Below are 12,496 nucleotides of genomic sequence, written 5' to 3' on the forward strand. Positions count from 1 at the left end.
GGATAGCCATCACAAATGCAGTCTCAGCAGGGTCACACGCTAGAGATAACTAGAGGTAACATGCACAGTGCATTCAGAATGTACTGATTTGGAAAGGCAAACACCTGTCTATATAAGGTCCCACAGTTGACAGTGCATGTCAGAGCAAAAACCAAGCCATGAGGTCGAAGGAATTGTCCGTAGAGCTCCGAGACAGGATTGTGTCGAGGCACAGATCTGGGGAAGGGTACCAAAAGATTTCTGAAGCACTAAAAGTCCTCAAGAACACAGTGGCCTCCATCATTCTTAAATGGAAGAAGTTTGGAACCACTAAGACTCTTCCTAGAGCTGTCCGCCTGGACAAACTGAGCAATTTGGGGGAGAAGGGCCTTGGACAGGGAGGTGACCAAGAACCTGATGGTCACTCTGACAGAGCAACAGAGTTCCTCTGTGGAGATGGGAGAACCTTACAGAAGGATAACCATCTCTGCAGCACTTCACCAATCAGGCCTTTACGGTGGAGTGGCCAGACGAAAGCCACTCCACAGTAAAAGGCACATGACAGCCTGCTTGGAGTTTGCCAATGGGTACCTAAAGGACTCTCAGACCATATGAAATTCAATTCTCTAGTCTGATGAAACCAAGATTGAACTCTTTGTCCTGAATGCCAAGCATCACATCTGGAGGAAACCTGGCACCGTCCCTATGGTGAAGCATGGTGGTTGCAGCATCAGGCTGTGGAGATGTTTTTCAGCGGCTGAGACTGGGAGAGTAGTCAGGATCGAGGGAAAGATGAATGGAGCAGAGTAGAGAGAGATCCTTGATGAAAACCTGCTCCAGAGTGCTCAGGACCTCAGACTGGGGCGAAGGTTCACCTTCTAACAGGACAACGACCCTAAGCACACAACCAAGACAACGCAGGAGTGACTTCGGGACAAGTCTCTGAATGTCCCGCCAGAGCCCAGACTTGAACCCAATCGAACATCTCTGGAGAGACCTGAAAATAGCTGTCCAGTGACTCTCCCCATCCAACTTGACAGAGCATGAGAGGATCTGCAGAGAAGAATGGGAGAAACTCCCGAAATACAGGTATGCCAAGCCTGTAGCGCCATATCCAATAAGACTCAAGGCTGTAATGGCTGTCAAAGGTGCTTCACACAAAGTACTGAGTAAAAGCTCTGAATACAAATGCAAATGTGATATTTCCGTTTTTTATTTGTAATATATTTGCAAAAATATCTAAAAAACACTTTTTGGCTTGTCATTATGGGGTATTGTGTGTAGATTGATGAGATTTTTTTTTGGGGGGGGGTCCATTTTAAAATAAGTCTGTAACGTATTTTTTTGGGGGAAAAAGTCATTGCACTGTATACACCAAGGAAAGGGCTTGAGTTAATATGGCACGTCATCTGCAGCTTCCGTGAGTAACAGTATCCTCCATCACCTGTCTTCCTTCTTTCTCTCCATCACTCATTCCTCCACACACGCCTTAGAGCAGCAGGGTTCCCCAAATTTGACCCCATAAGTTTTCGGAGCAAAAAAAATTATGAATATAAAAACAACATATATATTTAAAACACCAGCAAATCAGCTCCACGTGATTTTAATTTTGGAAATCTGTTGCAAAATATTACCATGTATAATAGAGACATATATGTGATCGTATACAAATGAAAATACGTTTTGAAGTGATTATGTTTTATATCTGTTTGGCTTCTTGTGTTCAATGTGCAGTCTACAAATGATTTGTAATTATGTTCCGGCCTCCTGGCCATCTGCTTAAGAAAAAAATCGGCCTGCGGCTGAATCTAGTTGATGTCCCTGCCTTAGAGAGTGGATTTTCTTTGCCAGAACTAGCATTTAAGGGGAGGGGCGAGGAGGTTGTCTAATCACATGTAGTGTGACAAGCACAGGAGGTAGTAGAAGTTAAACAGGACCTAACTGGGGACAAGGTAACCACGAGGTTAGCATGAGTCGATGTCAAAGGTGAGGAACAAAGTACTGTTCCTACTGCTCTGTACTCATCTATTGTAGATGCCCTTCTGATTCCTGAAGAACATCTAATATAACCAGAAAAGTAGAATTCCTGAATCCATGACAAGTGTGTAGTCAAGTGTGTAGGTTACATTTTACGTGACTAAATATTCAGTACCACACCAAACATGTTAGCTAAAATGAATATAATTGTATACCTCTTATTGTATCTCATTACAGTCCCTCATCTAAAAGTGCTACCAAAAATGTATCCCCTCGTGAACAGCTCGGCAAAGGCAATTCACTTCTAATGAAGAGTAAGTTCATTGGGTTAAGAGGTCTTCGAGGACACACTATACTACTGTCCATATTTAAAGGAACGGCAATAGAAAAGGACTTACCTTTTGGCAGGTTTGAGGGAAGAGGACCGTGTTGGCACAGGCATAGACGACCTACGGTCAACTTCAGAGGCACTTTTTGATCGTGGGACCGCTTTCACTGAAAATAAACACAAAAGAGCATCAGACCCTGCTAGGAAAGCGGCTGGTAATGTTTTGCTTAAACTGAAATGAACTGAAATCTTTCTCAGTGTCTAAAGTGTTCGTGTAGGGGCTCGTCCTCACAATTTGATTGTACAGTCAATTTAAACAGGAACCAAAAACCATGCTATTGAGATCACATTATATTATATATATATATAATATAATATCTATAATATATAATATCCAATCCAAATGGCCTCAACTCCCAGCCTTTCATCCAAAGTCATATAGAGACATTCGATCTCCATCTCTACCATCTCAATTTAAATGTCGTTTTTTTTTGTTTTTTTTTGTGCTTTTTAATGCACTTTGAGATTATTTTCTGTAACAAAAAGCGCTATACAGGTTAAATAAAGGATTATGATTCATGTCTGAATCTAAGAGGAGGACAAAACGCACCTTCTTCCACATAACCATAGGGGGAGTGACCATCATCTGTAACAGAGGGAAACATCACTATTAGAAATAGACTATACACGTGCACATACTAGCCTGCTCCACTGGCAGTTCCACTTGTATACGTCTTCGCTATGCAATGTTAACCAAGGGCGGGTGACCCCCATCTATTGTCTGTTAATAGGCTTGATAAAGTGGCGCTACATATTTAGATCCTCAGTATAACCAGTAGAGGTCACTTTGATAGCCAGCAGTGCCACACTGTAACGACAGAATTCTGCGAACCGCATCCTATAGCAATGTTACAAGCAGTGAACTTGTAGAATGGCAAGGTCAAGTACTGTGTTGACTACATGAATCAACTGTTCAAGACGGGCACCCTAACGCATCGTCGAAGATGATCCAAAACAGAAGTGAGATTAATAATGGCAATGAAATGTTTTTAAATGTAGACCAAAAAGACATGTTATAGCCTGCATCTACAACAATAGCTTTCCGGGGGGGGGGCATAGTTTTTAAAAACATCTAATCACGATGCCTGAAAATCAATATTCATTGGTAAATCAAATACATTATGCTGACATACTATAGTTTGTTAGCGAGACATTTGTGGAGTGGTTGAAAAACGGGTTTTAAGGACTCCAACCTAAGTCTATGTAAACTTCCGACTTCAACTCTATGTATTCCATACATTTCTGCTGTAACACAGGGTACAGCCAGAGCCGTATATAATATATCCAAATATAAGGCTATAAGGCCGGGTACAGCTCTTCCAAGGGCACAGTAAGCGTCTCTTCCTCCTCTGTTGTTGCACAGTACAGTATGCCCTTTACTCCATCAGGTCAGCTATTACATTTCTTCATACACACTGTAAACAGAGTGCTTTTCGGAGGTTGTCAGTCGAAGCACTTTGGAAGACGCATAACATATCTTCATGAATAAGTAATGCTGTTCTTGGGAAATCTTGGAATAGCGTACAATTTTCGTACAACACTTTCTTTGATCAATTATTCGATTTATAACCAGACATCAGGTTGCTGGGAAGCAGACATGAGCAGAAACAAAGGGAAAATAAGTAGATCTGTACACAGCACACACACTGAGTACACCAAACATTAGGAACACTTTCCTAATATTCAGTTGGGATGCCGGCCCATGTTGACTCCAGCGCTTCCCGCGGTTGTGTCAAGTTAGCTGAATGTCCTTTGGGTGGCGGACCATTCTTAATACACATGGGAAACTGTTGAGCATGAAAAACCCAGCAGCGTTGCAGTTCTTGACACAAACCACAAACCTCATTCAAAGGCACTTAAATCTTTTGTCTTACCCATTCACCCTCGGGAATGGCACACATACACAATCCATATCTCCACTTCATCGACACTAATGGATGTGGATTTAACAAGCGACAACAATAAGGCATCGTAGCGTTCACCTGGTCAGCCTATGTCATGGATAGAGCAGTTCCTAATGTCTTGTATACTCAGTGTCTACTGCACAAAACTGCATGCAAGGTGATGTAGGCCTACATGAGACATGCTCGGCAATCATGATTTGAAAACAACTGTTAACTGTTAGATAGTGCAGTTAACAGTTTGATAGTTTCAGTGTAGTCAATACAGTATAAGTGAATACACACGCACACACAAATAGAGGGCTTTGCACCAACTAGACCGGTTTACAACTAGTGTAGTGTAAAAATGCTGATACACTGTACATAGAACACAGACAGTGTGATCTACTACCGCCTGTAGAGTACATAAAGAGCCTCTCTGTCATGCTTGGTTGTTGTAATACATAGAACTTGAGCACCATCTAGTGCAGGGATGGGCAACTTTATTGGGGGGTAGGGGCCACAGAAAATCTGAACTCATCACGAGGGGCCGCAGTGTGGCTCGCGGTTCTGCGTACCCACACCCTTACCTACACATGCAGTCAGAGCCTGCCTTAGGCTTTTGGGGGCCCTAAGCACATTTTTGATGGGGGGCCACATCCACCTTAAGGGCAAAACATTTTAGCGCCCCCCCCCCCCCCCCCCCCCCCCCCCTCTTGAGAGTGGAGAGAAAAATATTACGTTTTAGAATTTCTATATATTTTGCAATGGGGCTTAGAGAACATTTAGCAAGTTTGTAAATCATTACATGCAAATTCTACACATTTTGCCTTGACTTATGCCACGCTAATATGATATCTGAGTGAAAGTGACGTACAAACCAATGACCCCCACCCCGGTCCATAATTGACCGTGATTACTACAAGCTTATAGATAGCTGGCTAGACTAAAGACTAACTTACCGATACATAAAACAATCGCCGGCATGGGCTTATTGAATGTCTGTCATTGACTAACATTACAAGAGAGCAACTGCTGATGCACAACCACATTTTGAAATTGCACCTTGAGTAACTCTACTATTCTAACTCTCCACAGTAAGTTGGGACCCTGATTGAGTTGAATTTGAAATTGATCCACGGGCCTACAAAAAAACAGGCTGCAAGTTGCCCATCCCTGATCTAGTGTCCCAAATGTTCCTAATCTGTCTCCAGTACTGCATCTTTGGATCAGGACGAATTGAAATGCCGGGAAATGTCTGTTCATGAATATATTCACATTAAAAGATGAGCAGAGCTCACAATATATGGTCCATGAATTAGGTCATGCAAAACGGTATTCGTGTTAAACATTAGTTCAAGTGAAATTCATGGCGTAGTCTTGTATTAATCTCACTCGTAGTTTTACTGAGCAAACCAGTGCTCCAATTGCTGACCCGTTTTCAATTCTATCAAGGCAACGGTAAGTAACAAAAGCAGAGTCAACACAGTCATAAGGACATTATAATGAAGGGATTATACATGATTAGTAAAGTCAGGAAGTGGAGCCACGATTGCTATTGGGTACCTGTTGTTTTCATCTGCCTAGGATCATAGGATTCAGGGAATATGTAGGTGGGGCGATATGGGTTTTCCTCAACAGGTTCTGAGCGAGGCGACGGAGACAAAAAAAACAACACACACAACGTGACACCAACGAACACACTCACAGACTCACAAAGACAACGGCTTGACAGAAACAACAGACACGTGGGTCAACGTCAAATCAAACACACACATGAGGACAGGCAGTCCGATTTTTGTTATGATCCCCTTACCTGGAATTCTGTGTATCTGTTTAAACATGTTCTTGTACCAGTCCTTTGACTTATCTGTGTTCTGAAAAAAACACATTCATGTTTTTTTTAATCATATTTAAAAAGAAACAGGGGTTCTGACAAAAACAGATATAAATGGATTGGCATTTGGCAGTGAGGCATATCGTTTTTTCACCACTGTACTCCCTACCTAAGCATTAAATGAAAAATGCCCTGTGAAGGAGGCTCCCGAGTGGCGCAGCGGTCTAAGGCACTGCAGTTCAGTGCTAGAGGCGTCACTACAGACCCTGGATTGATTTCAGGCTGTACCACAACCGTCCGGGTTAGGGTTTGGCCGGGGTAGGCCGTAATTGTAAATAAGAATTTGTTTTTACCTGACTTGCCAAGTTAAATAAAGGTTTAATTTAAAAAACTATTAAAAGGCTACAGATTATTTAAAAAAGGCACAATAAAAAAGGGACTTAAACTATCAAGCACAACTCATAACATCTGGACTGTACACTCATAGGTGTGTCTTCTTAGCCTGATTCCAGATCTGTTTGTGCTGTATAACTAACTCCTATGGTTGTTGTCATTGTTTGGCTGTACAGCTCAAACAGATCTGGGACCAGGCAGGCCACTCTCCTCTGTTTATACAGTAACTTCATATTGTTTTCTTACCCGTACTGGCACGATGGGCTGGTTCAGTGGGCCCAAGATATGGGATTGAGAGTACCTCATCCTCTTGCCGTCCATATCTGGGTGTTGGCTCAGTTCTCGCTCTGTTCCAACTACAGGTCCTGGATCAGGCGATTTGTCCCTCTCTGGGGTGGGGTCTGAAAAAGCCAACATTGCTGTGTCAAAGGGAAGAAAAGTGCTACAGTGGGTCCTACCAGTCAAAATCTGTACTGGCAAATAGCTCTACATACCCCATATGATCCACAAGCATACTATGCAAATGATATACAGTCATTTCAATGGTAAAACATGATTATGAACAGATGACACAAAAATAACATAGCAATTGAGATAACGAATTACAAAATTACCCCCCCCCCCCAAACATATAATAAGTGCAGTAATTTATAAGATAGCTTGGTATTGTTATGAAGTACTCTTCTTATAAGTAAGTATGTACATTGATCCATTATCTCAGAGCAGGAGCAAGAAAACACGTCACAACGGGCCGACATGAGGCTGTTCAGGCAGTAAGGGGTGACGGTAGTAGATGGATCCTGCTCATTCGACACCACACAGAAGAAAATGGACTGAAACAGGTCGGGGCGATTTTGAACCAACAAATGAGCTAAATCGATCCATGTTATCAGGTAATGAAAGTAAATGTTGTCCAGCCAGCAGAAGGAACTAATATTGAAAAGAGGAAGCAGTGGACGAGACACAAGACACATCCAGCGCATACCTTCCATAATAGAAAGCTGCTTTTGTTGCTCTGTCGTGAGGAGAGGACAGAGATGGGACAAAGGACAATGAAACAATGCTAATCAAAAAGGGGTCAAGTCTGAGCTGCTTTGAGCTGGTCAATCCATGCTGGCAAACATACAGTAAAAGCCCAATCAGCCTTCCAGTCAGTCTCACTTGGCTCTCTATTCCAGGCACCTACATTCAGAGTTTAGTCCACCCTTCACAGTGTGGTCAACAGATGGCAATTTCATCCATAACCCACATTCCGAAACTACACAGAATCAGGGGTGCTTACCTCTGTTGTGTTGTAGCAGAACTACGGTTGGGTTGACAGTGCCAGCGGCGGATGGGTAGGCAGAGGTGGCCTTTGTCGACGAAATATAGTTCTGAATGTCAAAAGAGGCAGGAAGCTGGGGTTCTTCTGTGTTCACAGGTGAACTTCCCTGGTAATGAGTGAATAACACTTGTGAGTGATGCTGTTCCTCTCTTATACTTATTTCGTTTTTTGAAAATAATAATGAACTGGGTAGTATGAGTAGTTGAGCAGGAACATATTCTGGTTTGCTAAGAAAACACAGCTTTTAGGCAATATTATTGACACATAAAACACAACAAAAATACACCAAATACGGCTATTTATATCACGCTGAAATGTGAATTTATTCACATTAAAACAAGCATGCAATTATCAGATGTATTATCCCATAAATGCCCAAAATAGGGGGAATTATCAAAAATCTTAGATGAAAACGCACCTGGGCTTGAGTTCTGTTGACTGTAGGTAAATCAGCTGTGATGTCGTGGAAGCATCCATCAGCAAATCCCGTTTGAGCGCTGTCTCCATTGATCTGGCCGATCCAACCACCTGAAATGATCCAAAAACAATCTCAGTTTGGCCAGTGAATAACAGTGCAAGACGACCAGAATCCGAACAATACTGAAAGATACACAAACAAACCACTGTACTCTTGGCAATCTTTGTCTCTTGGCAATTAACACGTTTCAGAGATTAACACCAAACTACAAACAGGAAACAATTCATCCTCAATTAAATACATCTCTGGCTGATCCTGCGGTGACCAAACGCTTCCTATAGCGCTTTTCCCGGACAGAGATGCTAATATCTCCATGGAGAAAGAAACCCAATGATTCTCCCACAATCTGTGAACTTTGTCACCAGAACAAGGCGCCTATTCAGTGGTCTGTAAAGGCTGTTTGTTCCAATGGCCTTTATATTCAGTCTCAACAACAATTAAAGCATCTCCCCAAAGGCCTTGGCCAGTTGAAAGCCCAGTTGTAACTGAATTCGACAAACAAGTCCACAGTTAAGGCACTGTTTCCAAAGTGCAGTGTGGGCAGGTCCGAACGAAAGTTTTTATTTTTATTTTTTACAAAACACAGGAAAATATGAGCAATCATTGTCAACGATTCCCTGTTGTGCGGGGCAACCAAATGTAAATACACTTTCAAATGTGACAAGTTATCTCACTTTAATATCAAAACAGCAGAAATATGTGCATATGTGAGTCCAGCTGTACTTGATGAAGTACAGTATCTCAAGAATTTTAAGACTTCTGTGAACAGAAAAGCTTGGCAATACAGGGAATCTTCTCCCAGATGCATCAAGAAAGCAAAACAAATGACTAAAATAGTCATTATTGCTAGTGATTCACACTATGACATAATCAAGATATTACAATGTGCTATTTTGTTAACGGGAACATTTCCTTCCAGTTTGCCTCATCAGTTATATTACATCTGACTTGTCCCTTTCACGGAGCTATGATGGCGTTTCCCTCGACTCTGGATTAGAAGGAAAACACCACATAATACCAGAAATATTAGATATACTGTACATGTGTACATATGCTGTAATATCTAAGATTTTAGAGAGCAGCTTTAGCATTCTCTTTGACTTACTTGGCGCTGTGTCAACATTTGATTCTTCACTGACGCAGTCCTCGTCGTCTATGTGGACCAGAGTGGCCCTCAGAGTCACGACCCCCTTCCCTTTACACACCCTTGTAGGGTCCAGCTCTATAGGTAGATAGACAGGTACACACAATGATGTTAGCACCAGACGTTCATTGGATCTTCACAGTCACTCATTGTTCAGAGGCAAAAGATGTGTGAAACCTCCTCACAGACACGCATTGTTTGACTCTATTCTCAGAGTGAGCTTCAATAGTCACCATGAGACACAGTTCTATTGCCTCAGGTCCATGTTACTTCACGCCCCAAATTCTAAAAATAGAATGTAAATGTCAAATCCAGGCCAACACTTTAATACTCCCCTCATCCATATAATTAATTACGCACTAACACCATTAGACAAACTGAAATGGTACACCCACACAGACAGTGTGGTGAAGAAGGCGCAACAGTGCCTCTTCAACCTCAGGAGGCTGAAGAAATGTGGCTTGTCACCTATAACCCTCACAAATTTCTACAGATGCACAATCGAGAGCGTCCTGTCGAGCTGTATCTCCGCCTGGTACGGCAACTGCACCGCCCACAACCGCAGGGTTCTCCAGAGGGTGGTGCGGTCTGCACAACGCATCACCGGGGGCAAACTATCTGCCCTCCAGGACACCTACAGCACCTGATGTCACAGGAAGGGCAAAAAGATCATCAAGGACAACATCCACCCGAGCCACTGTCTGTTCACCCCGCTACCATCCAGAAGGCGAGGTCAGTACAGGTGCATCAAAGTTGGGACCGAGAGACTGAAAAACAGCTTCTATCTCAAGGCTATCAGACTGTTAAACAGCCATCACTAACATAGAGAGGCTGCAGCCTACATACAGACCTGAAATCATTGGCCACTTTAATAAATGGAACACTAGTCACTTTAATAATGGCACTTTAATCATGTTTACATATCTTGCATTACTCTTCTCATATGTACACTACCGTTCAACATTTTGGGGTCATTTAGAAATGTCCTTGTTTTTGGAAAAAAAAAGCAAATTTTATTCCATTAAAATAACATCAAATTGATCAGAAATACACTGTAGACATTGTTAATGTTGTAATTGACTATTGTAGCTGGAAACGGCAGATTTTTAATGGAATATCTACATAGGCGTACAGAGGCCCATTATCAGCAACCATCACTCCTGTGTTCCAATGGCACGTTGTGTTAGCTAATCCAAGTTTATCCTCTTCAAAAGGCTAAATGATCATTAGAAAACCGTTTTGCAATTATGTTAGCACTGATTTGAGTCAGTCATTACATCCAATTAGTACAACTGTGTTGTAACACTGGCAGAGACACTATAGTAGCATATTGTTGTTTAAAATGGATGCAGATTGTTAACAAGTGATCCTCCTCGGCATATCCAGTGTGTCGAAGGTGTCCTGGAGTTCAGCCTGATGAAAGATAGATGAGAGAAGTGGAGGAGGGGGAAAAGGAGTTAATGAGTGTGTTCACCTGCAGACGGAATCAGATCAGGAGAGCCTTTCATGCTTGTCAGAGGGGTGATTCTGACTGCAGACACACAGCGAGGACCTGAGGGGACCGGAGGAGCTGCCAAAACAACAGACAGACACAGTGTACAAGTGTAAGCTGGGGCCAAATTCTCCAAAGTGAACATTGGGAATGGTAGTTGCATTGGCAGGGAGGGGTGTTCAATGCATTAAGGGGCAAAACAAGGCAGATGTCTTTTTGCTAACACTTCAACTGAACCCCTGGGTGTAAGTGAACCTCACCAAGGAATGGTCAGCAAAATAGAGCTACAGTACACCTGTGTCTTTTCCTCTTACAACATATTTTAGGACATTAGCTGATGAACACTGTACTACTTAACATTGTATGTTACTACATACGCAACATCCTGATGACATAAACAACACCCATGAGTTGACAGAGAACACAGAGGAGAAGTGTTGACACAGTGAGGAAAGTGGAGCTGGAAGACAGACTGCAGGAAGGAGATGATAGTGACAGATAGGGACACACTGCTGCAACGAGGACCTTTGGAAACATAAAAGACAGTAGGCCGCTGTACTTTTGACGACAGCGAACAGAACTACAAGTGTACATTAACAGATGTTGTTGACGATGACTTTACTGGAATATCAACCATGTAGCTACATCACATACAGAATTGCGATGAAATCTAGTGGGTGAATACAGTATTTTATGTGTCCTCTCCACCGAAGCCGTCAATGCCGCAAACGCATGCAATCACAAACTCTGCTCATGCTAACATGTAGCCTGAACTGTATGTCAGCCCTCCATCATAAATAAGCACTTTTGTTGCTGCTCAGTGCTTTTGCTTGTTTCTCAATGCTTGACTGATTGACTGGAATGTATGGTTGGAGTGGTGTAACATTTGATAGGCCTATTTCTTGTATGAGTAAGCTGCTGCAATGATACAAATTAACTTAATCATTAAGGGCTCCCGAGTGGCGCAGTGGTCTAAGGCACTGCAACTCAGTGCTTTTGCTTGTTTCTCAATGCTTGACTGATTGACTGGAATGTATGGTTGGAGTGGTGTAACATTTGATAGGCCTATTTCTTGTATGAGTAAGCTGCTGCAATGATACAAATTAACTTAATCATTAAGGGCTCCCGAGTGGCGCAGTGGTCTAAGGCACTGCAACTCAGTGCTAGAGGCATCACCACAGACCCTGGTTCGATTCCAGGCTGTATCCCAACCGGCTGTGAGTTGGGAGTTCCATAGGGCGGTGCACTATTGGCCCAGCGTCATTAGGGTTTTGCTGTCATTGTAAATAAAAATTTAACCGACTTGCCTAGTTAAAATGTAAAAAATTACACTCAACGAAATGAACAGGCATTGTTATCAAATTCCCTGAACATCACTTCTGCTGTTGCAGAAAGCGGTCCGCAAACACACGCTAGAGGTGCATGGCGCCACCTACTGTACGCTGTGAAAACCGGGGAACTTCAACGCAGAAAATAAGGAAAGTGTGAAAAAACATACTCATATTATCACCCCCCCCCCCAAATAAATAACTAAATACTAATAATATATTTGTACTCCTTTAGTAAGATTCAAATGTCTACTCAGATCCCTACAGGCTCTGGGG

The 12,496-nt window shown here is 42.5% G+C and overlaps 1 protein-coding gene across 8 annotated transcripts in view; it reads right to left on the bottom strand.

Annotated features, from left to right (window-relative positions):
* LOC110526377 (sorbin and SH3 domain-containing protein 1) overlaps nucleotides 1-12,496 on the bottom strand; it is an 83,646-nt gene that overhangs the window by 35,647 nt on the left and 35,503 nt on the right. For 5 of the 8 annotated variants that reach the window (XR_002473938.2, XM_021607332.2, XM_021607304.2 and 2 more), the window contains exons 3-11: nucleotides 10,875-10,970; nucleotides 9,362-9,478; nucleotides 8,197-8,306; nucleotides 7,737-7,884; nucleotides 6,701-6,855; nucleotides 6,041-6,101; nucleotides 5,791-5,868; nucleotides 2,895-2,930; nucleotides 2,355-2,451 (exon numbers count right to left, since the gene is read on the bottom strand). Coding sequence is in view for 7 of the 8 variants with exons in the window: in XM_021607332.2 (XP_021463007.2) it covers nucleotides 2,355-2,451; nucleotides 2,895-2,930; nucleotides 5,791-5,868; nucleotides 6,041-6,101; nucleotides 6,701-6,855; nucleotides 7,737-7,884; nucleotides 8,197-8,306; nucleotides 9,362-9,478; nucleotides 10,875-10,908 (836 nt within the window). In the remaining variant the exon portion in view is untranslated. The remainder of the gene's footprint in view (nucleotides 1-2,354; nucleotides 2,452-2,894; nucleotides 2,931-5,790; nucleotides 5,869-6,040; nucleotides 6,102-6,700; nucleotides 6,856-7,736; nucleotides 7,885-8,196; nucleotides 8,307-9,361; nucleotides 9,479-10,874; nucleotides 10,971-12,496) is intronic. The other 3 variants (XM_021607366.2, XM_021607347.2, XM_021607324.2) reach the window with 2 other exon arrangements.

Source organism: Oncorhynchus mykiss, chromosome 1 (genome assembly GCF_013265735.2).
Source record: "Oncorhynchus mykiss isolate Arlee chromosome 1, USDA_OmykA_1.1, whole genome shotgun sequence".
Lineage (NCBI taxonomy): Eukaryota > Metazoa > Chordata > Actinopteri > Salmoniformes > Salmonidae > Oncorhynchus > Oncorhynchus mykiss.